This window comes from Vigna unguiculata, chromosome 11, assembly GCF_037176805.1.
Source record: "Vigna unguiculata cultivar grain cowpea cultivar isolate G323 ecotype 2 chromosome 11, ASM3717680v1, whole genome shotgun sequence".
Classification (NCBI taxonomy): domain Eukaryota; kingdom Viridiplantae; phylum Streptophyta; class Magnoliopsida; order Fabales; family Fabaceae; genus Vigna; species Vigna unguiculata.
In genome coordinates this window covers 47,364,301-47,386,025 of record NC_140802.1, presented here as the reverse complement: position 1 = coordinate 47,386,025, position 21,725 = coordinate 47,364,301, and the positions used below count along the sequence as shown (strand labels likewise).

Sequence of the window (21,725 nt, the reverse complement as noted above, 5' to 3'; positions counted from 1 at the left end):
AATATGTGAATTTAGTCATTTCAATTAAATTTTATTAGATTTATTTGATGTTTCGTACGCATTTCAAGATTGTATTTGAGTTATTTATATTATTTAATACATTTTTGCTTTGATGTTAAGTCAAATACTATTATTAAACGTACTTGAAATGTCATATAAACTTAACAAAATTTGATTAAAAATACTAAATCTACTTATTTCAAAATATGAGTAACTAAAATAGTCCAAAATTTTAAAATGGACTAATTCTAAAATTTACTGAAAGTTAAAGAACCAAAAACATATTTAACTCTTTATTTTTTTATATGATTTAGTATGAATCATCGATTCTTTAAAAAAAATACACTAATACTTTAATCAATTATTTATATTAAACCAAATAAAAATATAAAATAAAAAAGTAGAATAGTAATATTACCAACGGTGATAAATTTCAGAAGTGTCCGTGTTGGTTGAGGACTAGTAAAAGGAAAATGCCAGCTAGATTCATGGTACAGCGAGAGTTCACAGTTCCAAGGAACAGTGTGTGGGTAAATAAATAAAGGGTGTTGGGGGTGGTGGGAGAGAGGGTAACACTTGTTTTTGAGGTGATGAGCATAACCGAAGAAGAAGAAGGGAAAGGAGGTTCCAGGAAGCGCCGGCGTGAGGCGGAAACTGCATTCCGGGGAGTGAGGAAGCGGAGCTGGGGACGTTACGTATCGGAGATAAGGCTGCCGGGTCAGAAAACCCGGATATGGCTCGGGTCCTTCGCGTCGCCTGAGATGGCGGCCAGGGCTTATGACTCCGCCGCTTTCTTCTTGAAAGGAACATCTGCCATCCTTAATTTCCCCGACCTCGTCCACTCCCTTCCTCGCCCTCTCTCCTCCTCCCGGAGAGACATACAATCCGCCGCCGCAACAGCCGCTCTCCACCCTCCTTCTCTCGCTACCAACAGCAACAGCGGCAACAGCAGCGGCACCTGGTGGGACAACTTGGGAGACGAATCCAGGATTTCGACGACGTCGTTTGAGGATGTGAAAGAGGCGCCTCTGATGAGCCCCCTAAGGGTGGACTTCACTTTCGGAGATTTCTCCTGGAACAACCTCTTCCATTTCAACTATGATGACATTCTCATGTCGTGATCTTAGGAATTAGGTTGTATTTCATCTGTTCTCTACTTTTTCCCACACTTTCTACTTCTAAACCAATAAACTACTGTACATACAAAATAGACTCTTTCATTTTACTGATCACTTGCATGGGTTTAAATGGACGTCGCCTATGTTTAAAAATCACTACTATTTTTATTTAAATAATTTAAATTAAAAAATTACATTTTTTATTTATTTTTGAAGTTTAGAATTGTATTTTAGTGTTTATAAGCAAGATCAAAATATCAATTTTGTATGTTGGGTAATACAGAATCATGTCATATTAACATTTTTTTATGATGATTTATGAACGTCCTTGTTTAATTTCTCCATAAATAATGGACTGCCAGATCACTTTTAAACATAACAGTGTAGAAGAGAAAACAAACCTCCTTAAATTGAAGGTATGCTCAATCTACCATAGTGCTAAAGTTTTATTACTAAGCTTTTAGGATAATTTTTTGCTTTTACAACCGTCAAAAAGACGATCTCACTAGTTTCTTTTAGTATAATGATATTCTAATTATTCTTTAATTTCCTATTTTGATTTTTTTTAATAGTGTAATGTAAGAATTTAAAAATGATTGGAATGATGAGTTAAAATTAGGTTAAAATATCACTATATTTTCTTAAGTTATGAACTATATTTAAAGTAGGACAATGATACTTTGATTACTGCATTTTAACAATTTTCTCTTAGAATCTTCTAAATGTTTTGAAATATTAAAAATGAGAAAAATAAAAAATAGAAAACCATTTAAAAGATAATACCTAAGATTATAAAAGAAAGTTATCAAAATTTAATAGTCAAAAAATCATTTCCTTTTATAAGTAACAATGAAGATTGAGCATCCGCAATACACAAAACCGAACATACATCAGTAAATCTTTCAACTTTTTCAAATGAAAATTATTTTTTGACAAGAAAAAATTTGACAAATTTAACAAAATTTTTAAAAATGAAATTAACAAACTTAAATTTTTATTTTTTAATTAAAATAAAATAATTTTTTTTTTTACCTAAATAAGAAAGTTTGTTAAAATTTGTTAAAAGAACTTTGTCAACCAATAATACCTCTTTTCAAAGTGATGGAGTGCATATATTCGTACATCACCTTTAAATCTATGGTAGAGATTGAATCTTCGCAAATGCACAAGATTGAATGTCACACCAAGACATGACACACTCATGACTTTTTCGACCTTTTTTAAAGTGACGGACTACATAGATTTGTTATCCACCTTTAACTGATGTGGAGATTGAATATCCGCAGATATAACATATAATATTGAATGTTATATTACACAAGACCTTACACACGTTGATGTCCCTTTCAGCTCCTATAAAGTGATGAACTACGTAGATTTTTTTCACCACCTTATATCTATTTATGTAAATAACTATATTTTGCAAAACACATTTAAAATATTTTAATAACTATACTTCATAATTTAATTTTCAAAAGTTGTCTATCCATAAAAGAAAATCTTATTCCTTTTAGTTCTCTAAACAATTGAATACTTATAAAATATTACTACAATCATTCTTCTCATCTTAATGTTTTTTTTTCTTATTTATGTCATCTTTTTAAAAAAATAAAATAAAAAACAAAAAACAATAGTCATCCAAAAAAAAAAAGAAAAAGATGATACAATGATCCGGAACTCGGCCCATTTATATGATTAGTTTAAAAGTCCAAATCATTCAATTCATTTACTCATGTATGCCCTCACTTCTTCACCTCCAACTTTTCTTTAAAAAATCAATTGAATGTAAGAAGAATAAAAGCTTATTTCTTCACGATTTTTAAAAACTATTTCACCCTTTACAAATTTAAAAACTAAAAGACATATTTTATGAAAAAAAAAAAGACAAGGGGTTGAATTTGACGAATTTGAATATTTGTCACACAAATTTTCAATATGTAAGACAATAAAGAATTGTAAGTAGCGCGAATTGTGGTTTATGTTTCCATCCAAGCGTAGAATATTCATGAAATCAGAGAATTGTAGTAGGATATGTTGCTGTCTCTATCTTATCTCCATTTTAACACGTACGAAGTTTGTTTAGTACACACTTAATTGGTGTTAGAAAGATTGCCCACACAAACAGAGGAAAATGTAGTTATTTTCTTGTTAATACCTCAATTTGTTGCATCATCAAAACCACATGATCAAACTACCAACATTCTGGCAATCAAAAACATACCATATAACTATAATGCCATTTATAGAGTTAGGGACAGGAACATCACACTCTCAGACATCTCTTCCAATCACTGTATTACTATTCTTTTTTTTAAGGATTTTCAGTCAAGCACATCATTTTTAGGTAAATTGACTCATTTGGTCTTGTTTTTTATACTCCTCTGTTAATCAACTATTTCTTATTTCAACTTTCTATTTTTCACTGTATGATAAACAATTAAGGAAACAGCTAAGTAGTTTAGTGATGATGATGTTCGATTTTGCTAATGATTTCAAAACTGTTGTTCAGTACCTGATGGGCAAAGAGAATCAAAGTTAGCTCTCTTCGGTGTTTGAAAGCAAGATAAACATTTCTGCATCACACATTCATTGCCTTTTGCAATGAACATCCCACTCATGCTCACGTGATATGCCCGAGACCCTCCCAAATTTCATGGCTTAATCAAATTGTTCCAACACAATACTAACAGTTACATCAACAAACGTAGATCACAAGACTTTTCCTTAAAACGGTAACCCATGTTGCTTTCTAATGTTGCATTTACTTGATTCCTGCGACCTAATCAACATGGGAAATCCCACATGCCCATGATGAATTAATTGCTTTCCATGTTTCAGCTCCATCTGATTTAAGTACTGAAAACCTTGGTGAAGGGCGAATTTAAGTTGAAGGTGGTGTCTTCAGAAAGATCGTGACGCAATTGTGTTGTGGTGTTCTTGTTGAGATAGAAAAGATGAGGGGAAAAGCAGCTTCAGGAAAGACAGTTTTTTTTGTATGCATTGCATGCTTTCTTGCAGGAACACTCTTTAGTGGCCAGATGTGGACACGACCCTCTAACCATGAAAATACACTGCAACAATCCACACCTGATTGTGATCACAAGCGAGTTAGTACACAATTTCTTGTGTTTCGTTATTCCAAACTATGTTCAGACACATACAAAAGAAACTGATTTTCATGTTTTTCTGACAGAAACTTATCGAAGGCGGATCTGGTGATGTAATGGAGGAAGTGGTGAAGACCCATGAAGCTATCAAGTAAGATAAATATCTCCGACTTAATTACACCAATCTCGTTGCTCCATGCTTAAATTTATTTTCTAAATTTCAAACTTTAACTTTGGTTTTTTTGTCTACATAACATGTGTGAAATGAAGGTCTCTGGATAAGGCAGTTTCGACGTTGGAAATGGAACTGACAGCAGGTAGGAGAAGCCAAAGTGGTGGGCAGAAAATGCAAAAGCGAAAGGCTTTTGTGGTGATTGGTATTAACACAGCGTTTAGCAGCAAAAGGCGAAGAGACTCTATACGCGAAACATGGTTACCTAGAGGTACACTACTAGGCAAAAGCACCAACTACTACTACTACTACTGCATGTATGTGATGAAATGAAAAAGGAGAGTAATGTGTTTGATGTGTGAAAACAAACAGGGAATGATTTGAAGGAACTAGAGAAAGAGAAGGGCATTGTTGTGAGGTTCGTGATCGGGCACAGCACCACACCAGGGGGGGTTTTGGATAAAGCAATTGATGCAGAAGAGGCAGAACACAAGGACTTCCTCAGGTTAGACCACGTTGAAGGTTATCATGAGCTATCTTCCAAGACTCGCCTCTACTTTTCCACCATCACTTCTTTGTGGGATGCTGATTTCTACGTCAAGGTAGACGATGATGTCCATTTAAATCTAGGTATGTCTTTCAAATTTAGCCGACAAAAATACAATTGTCCGGAAGAAACAAGACAATAAAGAAAAGAATAACAGTTTTGGAATGAAAATGGTATTAATATCTTATGTGGTTGAGTTCGGATCTTATTGGTATTTAGCATTTTTTCTTTCCGGTTTACTCTGTAAACCTAACATTTATATATCAGACAATCTTTTATTTCCAAAATTTTCATCTATGTGTTTATTCAGGTATGCTAGTGAGCACACTCGCCAAGTACCGATCAAGACCCAGGGTTTACATTGGTTGCATGAAATCTGGTCCTGTTCTATATCAAAAGTGAGGTTTCTCTTTTATATTGTGGCAAAAACGGTCCTGTTCTAAACCATGAATCATTAAAAGATTTGTTCGTAATCGTAACCTTATTTGAACATGCATGGCAGAGGAGTAAAGTATCACGAGGCTGAGCACTGGAAATTTGGAGAGGAAGGAAACAAGTACTTCAGGCATGCCACTGGTCAAATATATGCCATCTCCAAGGATCTCGCAACTTATATATCCATCAATTGGTGATTTTTCATCGTTCTTTCCCATTCTACGTGAAGACTTGAAGTAATGAATTGTGCTAACTTACGAGAATCGCGTTTTGCAGGCCCATATTGCACAAATACGCAAATGAAGACGTATCCTTAGGTTCGTGGTTATTGGGCCTGGAAGTTGAACATGTGGATGAACGGTCCATGTGTTGCGGAACCCCACCTGGTACGTTTTCCTACGTAGTTCACATGTTAAGAAACTTTGTTTTTTTGTAATGTTGTGAAAATAATTTCAATGTTATGTTGTACGTAGATTGTGATTGGAAGGCAAGGACGGGAAATGTGTGCGTGGCATCTTTTGATTGGTCATGCAGTGGTATATGTAAGTCGGTGGAGAGAATGAAAGACATACACAAAGCTTGTGGGGAGGGACATGGAGCTGTTTGGAACATTGAACTCTAATTCTCAGTTTTCACACACAAAATTTTATACCTTTACTACTTTTGCATCTAGAGAGATGGAGTGAATTTTCTTTTTTTTAATGGAAATGGTTAATTTTGTTGAGGGATATACTTGTTCTTCCAAAAAAAAAACACTATGCATATTTCATTATATAATCTAGTTTTCCCTTCCATATTTTATAATTCATCATATAAAATCTATAAAACTTTATTTTATATCGGTTTCGGGTTAATGATTGGAATTTTTTTTATATTTAGTATGATTTTTTGGTAATTATTTTGCGAAACTTTACATATAATTTACAAAATGTTAAGAGCAATGTCAAAACTATGTAACTTTTCGACTTAATCATCCTCAATGAATAACGAGAAGATAGTGTTATCTCATACACATAACAACAACGCAATCCTAAATTAAAACTCTATAACGATATCAAAATTAATCACCAATAACAAATTTAACCAACCTCTCAGTATTAATTAATCGTGACATTTATTAACATTAATGATTATAAGAAAAAAAATTCTCAAAGATTTAAACAACCTCAGTATTAATTAATCATCACATTTATTTAAATTATTATTTTCAGAAGAAAAAAAATCTCAAAGTTTTATGGTCTGAAGTTCCTTTTATTCCAGACAACTAATTAGGTCTTTATAGCTTCTACTAGGGATAAAAAGAATTGTGTACTTGAGGACATCAAATCTCAAAATAATTTGAAAGCTTATAGTTAGGTATATGGGTAGACTATATAAATGATATATTCTATAATTAATTGTACTTTTGTCTTTAAGTATTATGGATATTGTAATTTTAGTTTTTCATGCTGTAATAATGTTAATTGAGTCCTTCAAGTACAGACAAATATGTAATTTTAATTTCTGTATATCATTAGTTACTATTTCCTTAATAAATTAAAGGTGATTGAAAAATTATGGTATCTTAGACTGAATAAACACAATTGAAACTTTAAAGATTAAAATTACACTGATCATATATGATGATCCTATTGAAACAATATAGATATGTGTGATTAAAATCACACTAATGTTAATACCTGGATTATTAAAGATTTAACTATTTTTTTTATTAATTACTTGTTATTGGGAGGAGAGCAGCAAGGTGCAGAATTCGCAAGTAACTACCACTTGAAATTACTTAAACGCTCCGGCTTAATTTTATATAAAACATATTTTTTTATAAAAACATATATTCTTTAAAATCATTTATTTGTAATTCTATTTTACTTTTTCTAAAGTTAATATTTTAAGAAATATTTATTGATGCCTTCATGTATCCGTTAATGCTTGTATATAGATTCCATAAATATTTATTTAAGGAATACTTGTGTAGTGAGCAGATTTTTATCAAAGACAACGAATAGGTTATTATTATCCATGATGCTCGTTCCACCCAATAGCCAATAATTTTGTTTTCAGAAATATTTTGGATATGTTAAATTACTGTTAACTACAAAAGTTCTGAAATTTGTAGGAAAGTCCTTATTAACTACAACAAAAGTTTTAGAAAAGCGTTGTATATAATTATTAAAATTTAGTGAAAATCGTAAAATTAAAAGGACAAATTTGTATAATTTTCGGCGAATTTAAAGAATGAAAGAGTGTTGAAAAATTGTTTGATAGCACATAGGAGAAATTTATTACGTATCATAATTGGTCATGCATCATGCAATTGTAACATTGCAAATAATCAAATCTTAGACATAGAATTAATCAACACCACCATAATTGCATTTGTTTTCAATGGCAGTGCTTGAGAAACAAATGGATTGAAATATTACAATTAATGAAGTCTTGAAGCATAAACAATTGAAACCAGTATATATATATATATATATATATATATATATATATATATATATATGAGAATAAATATAAATAGTGTCTTCTTGATCCATATTTTAAAATGGTTAGAGGCATCTAATTAATAATCTCCAACCTATAGCATCATTTGAATCTGTTTGGTTGATCTGAGTGTAAGAAAATGAAGTCATTGTTTTCCTCCATAGGCCCAGAAATCCATTTCTCCCCGCAACGAAAGCTGGTTGATCTGATGCACAGACTGAGGATTTGGCTCCTCAAATCTCAGTCCTTTGTTTGATTCTTCATTCCCAAGATGAGAGGTAACAAGCCTATCAAGAACGCCCCATTCGTTTATTCCTTCACCTCTTCCACCACCCATTTCTTGGTTTGGCTCACACGATCCAACCTCAATTCCAGACTCCGAAACTTGATATCTCAGGCCCTCGCTGCCACTCTCACACTCCCTAGGGTTTCCCATCAGTTGCTTTGCCATTACAGGGGTTTCTGAAGGTAGAGATGATGCATAGGAGTAGTCAAAAACCATAGGTTTCTGGGTTTGAAGAAGGGTTTGGGATTGGAACAGTGATGAGTACTGGGGATTTTGCAAGTGTGGGTAATGGAGAGCGAGCTCGGGCTTATCAAGCTCAAGCCCAGGTGAGTGCCTATGATTTTGGTGTAGCAAGTAATGGTTTTCTCTATGTATGAAGGAGCGTCCGTTACTGCTTGAGGAATTGTTCATTTGTTGATCTGGGTTATGTGTAGACCCACCTTCATTTCCAATCTTGAATAAATTCTTCTTCTTGAACACTCTGCACACCACCCACCCATCTTCCTACAAATACATTCAGACATGCATGTATCATTAAAAAATGATTATGTGCAGAAACTTTTTTGTTGGTGTTGAAGGATATATATATATATATAATTCAGTGAGAGTGAGAGAGAAAGAGAGAGATACATTGGCGCTTCCTTGAGGGTCATTGGCTTCTTCTAGACGGTACTCATGCATGATCCAATCGGTCTTTTGTCCATGAGGAGCTCTTCCTTTGTAAAACACAAGGGTTTTTCTCATTCCAATCTTCTTGTAGCTGTTCCTGATGCACTTGTCTCTCCCTGTTGCTTTCCAGAACCCTGCATTCGTTGCTCTATTAGTCCTTGAACCTGTAGGGTATTTTCGATCCTTGTGACTGAAGAAATACCACTCGTTTTGTGGAGTTGATCCAATTCTACATCTTTCTGTTCGTCATCATAAATTCAAGACAATCGCAAGTTAAAATCAGATAAACAAGACCAAGTATGAAGATTGAAAAATATGAGTAAAAGAGCATGCAGAAAGAAAATCGAATCATACAGAAAACAACATTTACTCCTCTAAAAATATACCTTGCAAATCCCAAGGCTCCATCTTGTTCAAGTCGACCTCTCGAATAACATCCATGTCAAACTTCTGAAACGAGACCTTCTTCTTCAAGTAGTAATGAAGAAGCTCCTCGTCCGTTGGATGAAACCTAAACCCCGGCGGCACTCCACCATTAGAGGAAGCCATGGAATCTCCGAACTCAAGCTCTCAATCACTTCACAAGTAGCTGCTTTTTTCTATTTCTCTCTCTCTCTCTCTTTGAACTCAATCAATTTGAAGAACTAAGCAATCAATTCGTACGTGGTGTTGCAAGCATGGCACTTATATACCTTCTCGGTTGTCAACGCCACCATTACACACTGTGACCATATAGAAAGGGTTGACGGCCGGTGACTACGCCGACGGGAGTGGTTAAAGCTACCTATCGTAAAAAGCAAGTTTACGGAATGAATGTGACCAGTATGATTGCTATTTTTTATTATTTTCGATCATTTCTTCGTATTTTTCCTAGGGTTTCCCCCACAATCGTAAGGGGAGCGTAAGTTACACTTTCTTATCCGTAGTAATTAACCTATATATACCGTTATAGTTTCGACTTTGAGAAAAACAAAAACAAAAAAACTGTTATTGTGAGGCAAATCCGACATAACTAGGCATGCTTAATCTGTGGTTAGGGAATGATATAATGTTAGTCAAAACCCTAGTTTGTAATATTGACTTTTACGTGATATATATAATAATTGTGAGCTGTTTAAAGGTCACTAACATCACTAACTCAGAATTTGCTTTTACGTACGTGAGACTTCACCTTACAAATTCTACAGATTCTGCGTGGTGAGATATGATATGATCGTATATACATACATGCATACACGTGTGTGTGGTGGTATGGTATACTAATTAATACAACATGCATACAAAATTAATTTCATTTTTCGGATCTGTAATTAGGTGTCACATTTAATTAACGGAAATGTTAAGACTAATATATATAATATGTCAATATATTGGTTGAATTCAAACTATTACCGTATCTCGAATCCTATAGAAAATTAAGATAGTGTTTGTGTGAAATGAGAACAGATGAGGTTGTGAATTGTTAAGAATCTATTCCACGCGCTTCTGAAAACACTGTGGACTAAGCAGCAATAGATATTAGTTTAGTAATTTTGTGGAAATATTTAAATCGGTAAATGATCCCGAGAAATAAAAACTAAGATAGTTTATAGGTTAGTATTTGATTGTTCTTAAAGCAATGTTAGGAAAAACGGTAGTAAAGGTTCTTGGGATTTCCGCATTTCATTGGACGGCCGAAGTTTTATACTAATAAAATTGTTGTTGATGGGTATTTTTTTATGTAAATTATTGAGAATGATATAAAGTTTTAAGAAATTTTAGGGTTAGTCTTAAATGTTGATAGAGAGAGTTAGAGACGCAGTCGCCATAGCTGGGGCAAGCACATGTGGGTATGACCTGAAGCGCATTCAGATTGCTTTGGTTGATTCAATTGCACGCATTGTTTTTGTACTTTTTCTGATTTATTATCTTTCCCAATGGGGTTTTCGATCTTGCATATCAACCATATATACGAAATGTCTATAAAAGATATGTGTAAAACTTGCATGCAGAGTATTCTTTTTTCATTTCACTTTATGACTATGGTGTGATAGTTAATTATGATTGAAGAAACAGAGAATGATAGGTGCAAAAATGAGTAATTATGGAGATTTCATCATAATTAACATGAGTAGTTGATGGTCTTGTTCGGAGAAATGATTGGTTAATTGAGGGAAACATGAAATCTCAAAGTCCGTGTATCTGCATTCGTTCATGCATGCATATTTTTCTCCTGTAGACCGGATATTTATATTACTTCATGACAGCTGTTCCCAATATTATGTTGACTCAAATATGCTGGAAAACTTTTGAACTATTTCCTGGTGATTGTACAAACATAGAAAATACCAAAAAAAAAAAAAAAAAAAAAAAAATATATATATATATATATATATATATATATATATATCATTTTCTCTAAACTCAATCATGTCTTCAACATTTAAGTCGAAGTAGTGTCAATCTCTTATGTAAGTTTGGTTTATGTCTTATGCATATTCTTTTTTTTCGGTGAATTTTTTCCTCAAATTAGACCTATAAGTAGTATTACAATAATGCAGCGAATGGTGTTGATACTGGTTTTTTTTTGCTATTATACTTTACTTCTACAATCGAAATATATCACGGTGAGGTAAAAAAAAAAGGAAAATTAAGGCTTTGATTCCTAACCGAAACCTATATTTCAGGAATAGGCTTCAATTGATAAAACAACCAAAATATAAAAATGATTAAAAAAAATTATAGGTTTCGATCAAATGCGAACAAGAACAAGAGCGGGAATGTGAGCGAGAATAAGAACGAGAGACTAAAATGGCTAAAATGAGAATCAATAACCAAGTCAACAACAATATTGTGACGTCCCAAATATAATAGATCAACATGAGCTTACAACGGCAGTGCCCCAACGTGAAAAGAAGACAATGGTCACAAAAATGCAATGACTACACCAAAATGAGAAGAAAAACAACATTACGAGTGCGAAGAGAAAAACAAGAATGAAAGGAAGAAATAAACAAGAAGGAAGATAAATGATAATGAAGATAAAAACAAACTTCAACAAAATTACAACAATAGATGAGAATGTCATTTTCGAAAATAGTTACACAAAATTGAAATCTATAATTTTGCAAATATTACGACATCATTATATGTTTCAATTTTTTTAAAACTCAAAGTCTATATTCATATATAGTCATGTATACACTTCAATTATCCTTGAACCGCGGCCAATAATTATACAAATACTTTAAATAATATCACCACATATTATAAATTTTGTTTTTCTTAAAATGAAACATATTAACTTATGTCAAATTATATATTTGCAATAATGTTAGAGTCAAAGATCATCTCCGACTCATACAAATACCTTAAGATAAATTGTCATACAAAATACCCATTGATTTGATTCTCAAATAAAATAAAATGTGAATAAACAATTTTTTTATAAAAATTCATGTCTTTTTAAGTTAAAAATAAATAAATTTATATACTATTTAAAGTTTGAGAATCAAATTTATAAACATCAAAACATTTAAAAAATATATAATAACCAAAATGACAATGTTTTTAGTTAAAGTTATAGTATCTTATTGTAATTTATTTTTTCATCAAGGAAGATTACATGTGATATAATCGACATCTACTACGTATTTTGTTCAAAAAAGTTAGGTCTGAAAATTTTATTCTTTTAAAAATTTTCTAGAACGTATTTTATATGATCTGGACTTATTCTAAAATTAATTGCATGAAATATTTTGAAAGACTTATTCAAGTAATTTTTGTTTTAAAAAAAAGTTATATTTCATTCTAAAAGAGTTTATTCTGAAATTTTTGTTACAAAAGTTCTGTTTCAAAAATCGAGTTCCAGAAATTCTAGAAAGTTTATTCTATAAGATTTTCTATAGCATATAACCCAAAAGTTAACTCTATAAAACAAGAAATAAAACGATTATTTTAAAACTTATGTGATAGAGAAAGAAAAAAGCAATGCCTTAATTATACCCCTTAAATTAAAATTTTCCCAATTTTTGTTACTATTTGCAGACCCCTTCCCCTTCTACTTTCTCTTTGCACCTCCCTAACCTTGGGACTCCTGATTAATCCTTTTTCGACTGTTTCAATTTCTGAAAATAGAATATTTGTATTTTCGTTGAAATTTTATCTTTCTAAAATTTTAATTTTTTAAAATCTCTTTAAATTTAAAGAATAACAAAGGACAATCTTAGTATAATTTTAATTTTAATGTGGTTGTAAGTGACAATCAAGTTTAATCAATTAGATTATCAGAAAGTGTAGAAAGAAAAATTTGCTAATAATCATCTAGTTTAACACAATAGAAATTAATTACCGGACTGACTCAAGAGAAAATCGTATTTTATAGTATATTGCTCTGGTCAATAGTCAAACTCATAGACCCTTTTCACGAAAAATCTCAAAAATAACTTTTTTTATGGGGTTGAAGATATTGCACTTTAATCTATTGATAATATATTCTTTATTAAAATTGAACAACTTCAAACATTTTCTTAAATCACGTTATTTTCTTTTGTAATTGTAGTTAGTATCATGTCATGTCTTAAAACAATTGTTATCTATATGTTAAATTGTTATCTGTAGTTTTGTACATAAACGATTAAAATTTTTACTAAATTATAATTTATTGGTGAAATCAAATACACCATTTTATTCTTTAATTTTTGTTTTAATTTATGAAAAATGAATTATAACAAAAAGAAGACAAAGTTAATGAACTTAGGACATTTGTTTCAAATGATTTAACTCAAACTTGCTAGAAAACATGTTTACAAAAAAAAAAAACGATATTTTGTAAGAGTTAATTAGACTGAAATTAAATTCTAGATGTCTATTTATGAAAACAACGAAGTTCAATAATTAATTCAAATGAAGTTAAAATTCAATTATAATTTACATTGTTTATTTGCAAAAAGGGATAAAGTTTGAGAATTAATTAAAACAAGGTGAAAGTTAAAAGTGTAATAATGTAAACGGGGTAAAAATTAAGTCTTTTAAATGATTTTCGCCTTTCTAAAGTAACATCGATAAGCATTTGTCTAAATAATTATACATTGGTAAAATTCTTTTTGTTAAAAAAAAGAGAGTATTCATATGCTGTATGAACTTATAAATTAGCTGTTCATAAAATTCAATTAGTTGTTTGAGGAAAAATATTTGAATAAAGTTCTACGTAAAAGCAATTAAATGGAAGGATCTAAAAGTAATTTTAGAGAGGTAAAAGAAACTTTATAAAATTTTTCATAAAATATATTATGGTAAATTTTTATAAATACATAATTCAATGAAAAAATTAATTTACTATTTCTCATCAGTACTCAATAATCACCCATTGTAGTTGGAGATCCCTGTTTGATTAGGGTGTGATTAGAGTTTAATTTAATGGAAAATCTATTGGCTAGATGGGTTTGTGGTAATGACACTACTATAAGAGACCCAATGGGCCATAACTTATAACTGATCGGTTAAAAAACCACCTTCCCTAGTTTCTCTTTTCCTTGAATGCATTCAAGAACATTCTCTTTGTTTAAATCATCCTCTTCAACTTGTTCCGCAGCGCTACCCTAAGCCTTGGGATTAGGGCTTTTAACTGGTAACTATAGCATAATTAAGTAGCTACGTAAATCCTAATGTGTCTGCACTCTGCGACCTCTGATTCTGATTTTCTGATTCTGATTCATTCAATGTCAATTTAATCTGTGAATAATCTTTGAATTCGATCACAGATTAAGTTTCGTTTCTTGGAGTTGGAGGAATCCGCAATCTGCTTTCCCTCACTGTGCTCCCATCCATTCAATTAGAGGTGAGCCACTACGCCATAACTCTTTTTTTTTTTTTTTCATTTATTTGACTGATTTGCATTCGGTGAATTTCAATGGAATGCCGTGGCGAGGTTCTTTATTCTCAGTTACCACATGTATATTTCAATTCTTGTTAAAACTGTAATTACATTTGCCAGATCGTTCACAAATTTTACTTAGATTAATTTCGTTAGCTTGTATTTAGATCTAAATCTCATCATTGCGGCATCTTTCCCTCCCTAAGAAACTCAATTCTTGACCGGTACGACAATCTTTCAATACTCCCTCTTTACCATGACGAGTGTGTTCTACATGCTTGATTGTCAATGTCTTATATTATTACTATTGTCTGTTTTTAATCTGGCTGAAAAGGATAGTAGTTTGTTCTATTTTGTCACACATCAAGATGGTTAAGTTGAAAATCGCTCTGCCAGACAATTCTCAAGATTTGCTGTGCAAGCATTATTGTTTTGTGATTTCTTATTGCTTTTTAATGATGCTTCTTTCTGAACCCTATTTCCTCTTTGGTGCATATCGTATAAATACCTTAATGTAACTTAGTTATTAGCTTCATTGCATCAAGTCTACTTTACCCATCCAATCCTGAAAGCGATGAGAAACGGAATCTGGAATTGTTCTCTAAAACAGAAAGTGGTGCTACATCACTACATATTGGATAATTTCATGTCTTTATTCTGTTTATAAGTTTTTAGGGAAATTGTCTTGGCTATGATAAGGGAACGAAGCTAAATTAAGTACAACAATAGGCCTTTTCTAACCCTTTTCATGTCATTTATGTCTTTACTTGTATAGAAGAACTCAACGCGAGACTTTCTCTATCCATAATGGCTTATTCGGTTCTTATAATTACAAAACGCTTTTCTTTAGATCTTATTTAAAAACATGATATTTAAATCCTACACATACCATTTTTAATCCCTTCAACGAGAATTAAAAGAGATTAAAGATTATATGTGTAGGCACTAAAAGCAAATATTTATAGGTATAGGGACTATAGGATTTTCTGATAATACTGTCTATGTCAATACTTCATATTTTTTTTTATCGTTTATTTTATTGAAAGGGGTGGCTATTTGCTTCCTGTTCACAGTGGCCGATTTCCTTTTCTCTTTTAGTCAAACATTTTCCCACTTTATGTGTTATAACTACAAGGTCTGCAGAAATACAAAATGACTAGATAGTTATCCTTGACGTTGCTGCTTCCTGAAGACTCAGAGATTGATAACAATAGAGACTTGGGTATTATAGAGTGCTTAAGTTTCATGTCAAGTGGTAAGAGATATTCGATGGAGTAGTTAAATGGTTTGGTTCTCCTCTTTTAGCGGGTAGGTTTTTGGGGATAGTTTTGCTGGTCTTCAGATGCCTATAACATATCTTTGTATAGCTTCATGGTTGGCATTCCTTAATATTTTTAGGCAATGTATGTTTAAACTTTGCCATTTTACACTATTGAATTTAATGCAGCCAAGAAATCATGAATGGCCTACTTTGCATGAAAAGAAGGCAGGCATTTCTCTCCCTTGAGTTCTAACATGAAGTACAAAGTCATGGCAAAGCTAACTCACCTCAGAAGCCGCAATATTATTACACAAACCTTGTGCCAGTTATTGCATTTATGGTTTACTTAAATGTTACACCTCTTTCAATTGATTGAGTTCACTCCATCCGTCAAAGCAAATGAATGAGAAGCTTAAAACTAGATACTGTTTTAACATTTCTCTGAATTGTTGCATGTTTGATTTAGTACTTGCTGAACCTATAACAATCATTTTAACCTATCCACTGTTATGCACTTGTTCCAGCCAGAGGGAAGCTGTTGAAGTTCGTAGAGAAAGCCATCAAATCCAAGTGATAAAAATGTTATACGCCTTCCAATAAAAATAGTCATATCTACAACTCAAGTAAGTAGGCAAATTAACTACCGAGTTTGAGTAATATTTGAAGTTGTAATGTTACTAGCGAACCATTTTAAAAACGAAATGTTTAGAGAATACATCTTATTTACGTTATATTCTTCATTTTTCATTATACAATTTCAAGATAATAAAACAAGCACAAAACAAAGTTGTCATTTTTGATTCATATACGTTGAACTTGATAAAGTCAAGCTGTGCTGATTGCAGGCCTAAAGCTCTCAAAAAACAGAGGCTTCAAAACATTCAACTGGGCCCATTCACCGAAAATCCTAGCTGAAGACGACTAAAAACTATACAGATACATTTACAAAAACTATACACTCAACGTACACCAAAATTCACAGTTATGTTACATGAAACCGTGGGACAGTCCCTTGCTGCTGCCTCATCTCTGCAGGATGAGTTGAATATACAGGTCCCATTAGTTTCCTCAGCAGATGCTGGTGATCTCTTTTTCTCCTCACGGTACAAGTTGACACACCTCATGCAAACAAACTTAGAAGGCATGCCATCAGAATTATGAATTCCAGCGCATCTGGTATGCTGCCAAACGCCACAGGTATCACATGCTAGCATTTTCTCTCCGTCATCATCCTTAGCCCCACAAGTGCAATCAACCTTCCACACCTCAGTTCCTCGTTCCATCCGGAATCTGCTTAGCCCGTGTTTGGCTGGGCATTTACCTTGAATGCGGACTGATCCACTTGTTCCAAGCAAGAACTTTACTGTCAGGGAGTCACTGATTGACCCATATCCTAGGAGTTCTTCAGCTTGAAACCTCTTATACATTGCATACACCTCTTGAAAAGCATTAGTGGCTTCGCTCTTGAGCTCAGCAACGGTAGCATTCAAAGGCAACACAATTAGCTCTGGGGGTGGGGATGGATCGTCCTTAGGCTGATCAGAAAGCTCGACATGACACCACAGCCTAATAACAGAAGGCGGTTCAATGGCCATTTCATATGGTTTGTAATCTTTCATAAATTGTTTACAATCAAGGAGCTTCCTGGCTGAATCAGCAACCCTTTTCCTCATAATTCTAGGTCTGTAGGACATCATTTTGTCAGGATGTATTATTGAGTCGAATAAAAATGTCAAGTCAGAGATCAATTGCCCTTCTGTAGGGTAGCTTGAATGTATACTTAGTGCATTACTCATAGGTCCCAACCTGTTATTAAGTATATATAACACATGCTTTAGTTACATTAATTTAATATGCAATTGACAAAAGCAATGTCTTCTTCAATCTCACCTGAACTCGATTGCACAGGAAACAGGATTACATCGTGAACAAACTACCATCCCATTGGCTGCTAATTTCCCAGGCAAGTACTTAAGACAGTAGTCAAGAAGCTCTGGAGATGACACACCCCTGCATACAGCACCCTTGAGAGCACGCCTTGTAACCCATTTGGCCTCGGTACACGCACCTGATGCAATCAATACCTTGACAAGGGCTTGTTGCACCTCTTCAACATCTTTTCCCGTCCATGTACACAACAAATTACTGGTCTGCTTAAAACTTCTCATGGATATTGGCTTACGACATTCACGAATCAACATCAACAAAAAGGAGAAGAGATCTTGAATGTTTAGAAGTTCTGTTTCTGCCAAGGACTGGTAGAGAGAAATGATACACTCCAGGCGACTTCGTGGTCCCCGTCCATGAAATGAAAACGATGACAAGGGCATGCTTGACAGGGTATTCACCGCGTTTTTGTAGGCATCTTGGGTGAGAGCATAGCTGCCTGTTCCAAATTCATAAGCCCAATTACCATACCAGGAATGTCCTTTGGTGATTGCATGAAGCAATCGGTATTCCAGCCCAAATTTCTTGGACAAGTCCATCACACTAACCTTCCTGCTCAAGTATACGTATACAACACAATTATTAACTTATATAAAACGGGGTCGTGCGCATCCTGATGCCAAATGTGAGAAAAATGAGTGATTCAAACCTCACAGAAATTGAAGTACACAGTCTGTCCCAGAAATCCATAATATCAGATCCAGATAGAAGCTTAGAGCCACCTTCTCTTCCACTGAGAGTAAGCAGATGACCATAACCATTGGAATGGACCACACCATGAAGAAGATGGGTATTATCTTCAATCTGAAGATACACCCAGTCCTCAAGGTCATCCACGGTGATGGCAAAGTTACATGATTTACACCTGCAACCATGTGGAAGACTAGGTATTATGCATTCGAATGTCTCGCATAAAATGCTTTAATGGAAAAAAAAATGAAAAGACTTATACCTTGTTTCAGATAATTGGAGAAGGTTTCCACATCTTGAACAAGGTCTTTGATATGGTTCGACTGCATTACTCGCAGCCCTTATTATGAAATGATATCGCTTTCGACAAACGGGATGCCCACTCCACCCTTTATTTTTTTCAACAAAAAGTCAGCATTAGAGCACAACCATACATCCTCCATAGAGGCCCCATGTAAAAATATATATCACTAATATTAGTCTGTTTTCCCACACGCAATATTGTTATTAATTATTAATTTATCAAAAATACTACATTATTATAAATAAATAATTATACATGCATAAAATAAAATTGGCAAAATACATTACTGTATTGAAAAAAAAAATAGCATAAAGTTTATTGTTTAATTTTCAGCAAAGCTCTGGACGGAAAAAAAAAATCAGGAGGAGTTGGAAACTCTACATACTGCCTTAGATAATGGAATAAGTTGTAAACAGAGTTAAAAAAAAAAAAGAATTAAAATTAACTGCCTGTTTAATTTGATTTTAAGCTAACGAGAAATGCATGGGTCTAGAGTCAGTGAGTCAAACTCGGCGAGTGGGCTCACCAACGACTCGGCACTGGTCACAATAAACAGAAGAGCGAGAACGAGTAACATCCTCCTCAACAATGTCAAGAGTGACGACCGCGGGTGAGAGATCGGGTCCGTCAACGAGGTCTCCGACACGGAACAAGATCTGCCACGTCATGAGGGACGGAAATAAGGAGGGAGGGAAAGTGATGCGCGCATGGTCTGAGAGAAAGCGTTGGACACTGGTCCGGAAGGGTTGGCCGGAAGAGGCGTCGGTGGTGGCCGGAAAAGTGAGGAAATCATAGAGATCAGCTGTGACTCTCCTCTTCATCCTCTTGGATGGTCTCTCGTTGACCACCATGGTCGGCGTGGAAGGTTTAGAGAAGATTAGGGGAAGAGATCTGATAGATAAGAGGGTGATGGAAAGCGGAAAGACTGAAACAGAATAGACGGCAGCAGTGTGGGTGGGAGGAAGTAGAAGAAGGCGCTGGTTGCTAGGGTTAGATGGATGGTTTATTTTTGCATATATCCACTTTTTCCGATGGCATATTTGTCATTTTCCCCTTAGTTATGGCGGTTCACTTTCCCTTTCTCTCTCAACTGCCTTTTCAATTTTCACACATTTTCATTTTTTTTTCAATATTACTTGATATTTTTTGCTTTCAACAAATAAATATTTTTAATTATATAGATTGAAATTATAAACATATTTCCAATATGGTTTCAATTTACCCACTTTTATGTATCGGATAACTTAATATAACTTCAAAATATAATATTCATATATATATATATATATATATATATATATATATATATATATATATATATATATATATATATATATATTTAAAAAAAATTAATTATATAATATTTTTAGATATTTAACAATACTTATTTATATAATCATGACTGTATAAAATTAGATATTACATATAATCATTTAAATAATATAATTATCTTGAATAAAATTGAAAAAAAAAATATGTACACTAAAAGAATAAATTTTATATAATGATGTAAAAAATACTTTTTATTGGCTTATAATGTTCTAGGTTTAAGATAATGTGAATATATTTATATTAATTGTTCTTGTTTTTTCTATTACTTAATTTATTATATATATATATATATATATATATATATATATATTGTGAAAAATGTTTTTAACTTTTTTACTATGACAAAAATATGTGATATATTATTTTCATAAGAAATTTTAGGTTTAGTAGAAAATAAAGATTGTGATCATCTACAACATAAAGATGACAACATTTTTTATCTCTGCAATTAATAACATCTAATTAATATATATATATATATATATATATTAAGTGTGTATTTAATTTTCTTTAATTTTATTTATTACATTCAACTATATTTTTCTCAACATTATTTATTAAAACATTTTTTATTGAAATTTTATTGATATATTCTGAATTCTATATAAACTTTCTCTAATTATTCTTAAATATTATCAACCAATAAAATAGATAAGTTGTGATCTTTTTAATAAAAAATTTAACTTTTATTGTCTATACCATCTACTAACATAAATATTAATTGAATAATAATGTGAAAACCTTTGGATTTATTAATAATCTAAGTTTGAAAAATTGATAGGAGTAACTATAAACTAAACCACTAAACCTGTAATGATTAAGCATATCAATGCACTGTTACTTATAAATAGCTTACGTGTCAGTAGGAGAATAAGAATCAAAAGAAATCGCGGGTAACTATAAAATTGAAATTAAAGGCGGTTCTGATTCATATCTTTATAAATAGGCGCCTTCTGAACCATTTTTTGAATTTTCATTCTCCCACTCTAACAAAACATTAATCCCCGCGAGTTTTTATTTCGTGTTAAAACTCACATTTTCTTTTCCCGTATTACTTTTCATTTGAAACAATGTTTCAAATAAAATGACACATCGCACAAAATAAATATTTTATAAAATAATCTTTTGAAAATGGTAAATTAAGCTATATCTAAAATTACGATAATAAATATTTCAAAATATAGAATTCATAACTAAATTTATGAGAAAATAATACTTTTATTGCACAGTATAAACACTTATCTTATATAACTAAAATGTTAATGAATAAGTATGCATACATCAATTATATTATAATTCGTTATTAGAAGTATAATATATTTTTATTATAGAAATTGGACTCAGAATTCATTTGAGGAAAATAAATCCTAATTTTATTTCTTATTTATTTGTATACTCATTACCTCGAATAATAATTCTTTATAAAATTATAAAGATGATTTTTTATTAACATCAAAGGAGATATTAAATATTTATAGTTAAGTATTTTTTTAAAGAACAATAACTAAAATATGTA

At 32.3% G+C, this 21,725-nt stretch overlaps 3 protein-coding genes, 1 long non-coding RNA gene and 1 pseudogene across 6 annotated transcripts; 3 read left to right on the top strand and 2 right to left on the bottom strand.

The window, feature by feature from the left end:
* Nucleotides 1–453: 453 nt before the first annotated feature.
* On the top strand, nt 454–1,232 carry LOC114170436 (ethylene-responsive transcription factor ERF037 pseudogene; annotated as a pseudogene).
* A 2,692-nt stretch (nt 1,233–3,924) lies between these two features.
* Nucleotides 3,925–6,166, top strand: LOC114170598 (putative beta-1,3-galactosyltransferase 8). The gene is made up of 8 exons (XM_028056107.2): nt 3,925–4,225; nt 4,312–4,376; nt 4,496–4,668; nt 4,770–5,027; nt 5,255–5,342; nt 5,447–5,572; nt 5,656–5,765; nt 5,853–6,166. Exons 1-8 carry the CDS (start codon nt 4,073–4,075, stop codon nt 5,999–6,001), a joined length of 1,122 nt encoding a protein of 373 aa, XP_027911908.2. The 5' UTR covers nt 3,925–4,072; the 3' UTR covers nt 6,002–6,166.
* Nucleotides 6,167–7,701: 1,535 nt separating this feature from the next.
* LOC114170026 (protein BEARSKIN2-like) lies at nt 7,702–9,486 on the bottom strand. The gene is made up of 3 exons (XM_028055493.2): nt 9,208–9,486; nt 8,783–9,060; nt 7,702–8,656 (listed from the first exon to the last, which is right to left on the bottom strand). The coding sequence occupies exons 1-3, from the start codon at nt 9,368–9,370 to the stop codon at nt 8,012–8,014; spliced, it is 1,086 nt and encodes a 361-aa protein (XP_027911294.2). The 5' UTR covers nt 9,371–9,486; the 3' UTR covers nt 7,702–8,011.
* A 4,781-nt stretch (nt 9,487–14,267) lies between these two features.
* Nucleotides 14,268–17,804, top strand: LOC114169315 (uncharacterized). Of its 3 annotated transcripts, none has more exons than XR_014986541.1 (4): nt 14,268–14,429; nt 14,563–14,639; nt 14,843–16,559; nt 16,782–17,804. It is a non-coding gene; the product is annotated as an uncharacterized LOC114169315 (long non-coding RNA). The 3 variants fall into 3 exon arrangements; XR_014986540.1 differs by having other exon boundaries at nt 14,832–16,559; XR_003600892.2 differs by having other exon boundaries at nt 14,284–14,429; nt 16,461–16,559.
* LOC114169314 (PHD finger protein At1g33420) lies at nt 16,716–19,872 on the bottom strand. The gene is made up of 5 exons (XM_028054423.2): nt 19,404–19,872; nt 18,836–18,962; nt 18,533–18,748; nt 17,827–18,435; nt 16,716–17,742 (listed from the first exon to the last, which is right to left on the bottom strand). Exons 1-5 carry the CDS (start codon nt 19,726–19,728, stop codon nt 16,896–16,898), a joined length of 2,124 nt encoding a protein of 707 aa, XP_027910224.1. The 5' UTR covers nt 19,729–19,872; the 3' UTR covers nt 16,716–16,895.
* Nucleotides 19,873–21,725: the final 1,853 nt, after the last annotated feature.

Coding starts and splice junctions, on each gene's coding strand:
- LOC114169314 (XM_028054423.2), bottom strand. CDS start 19,728: ATGGTGGTCAACGAGAGACCATCCAAGAGGATGAAGAGGAGAGTCACA. Junction 18,749..18,835: donor CTCCAATTATCTGAAACAAG/GTATAAGTCTTT, acceptor ACATGGTTGCAG/GTGTAAATCATGTAACTTTG. Junction 17,743..17,826: donor TCCTGTGCAATCGAGTTCAG/GTGAGATTGAAG, acceptor ACTTAATAACAG/GTTGGGACCTATGAGTAATG.
- LOC114170026 (XM_028055493.2), bottom strand. CDS start 9,370: ATGGCTTCCTCTAATGGTGGAGTGCCGCCGGGGTTTAGGTTTCATCCA. Junction 9,061..9,207: donor GGAGCCTTGGGATTTGCAAG/GTATATTTTTAG, acceptor GATGACGAACAG/AAAGATGTAGAATTGGATCA. Junction 8,657..8,782: donor ACCCTCAAGGAAGCGCCAAT/GTATCTCTCTCT, acceptor ATGTATTTGTAG/GAAGATGGGTGGGTGGTGTG.
- LOC114170598 (XM_028056107.2), top strand. CDS start 4,073: ATGAGGGGAAAAGCAGCTTCAGGAAAGACAGTTTTTTTTGTATGCATT. Junction 4,377..4,495: donor AAGACCCATGAAGCTATCAA/GTAAGATAAATA, acceptor TGTGAAATGAAG/GTCTCTGGATAAGGCAGTTT. Junction 5,343..5,446: donor GGTCCTGTTCTATATCAAAA/GTGAGGTTTCTC, acceptor CATGCATGGCAG/AGGAGTAAAGTATCACGAGG.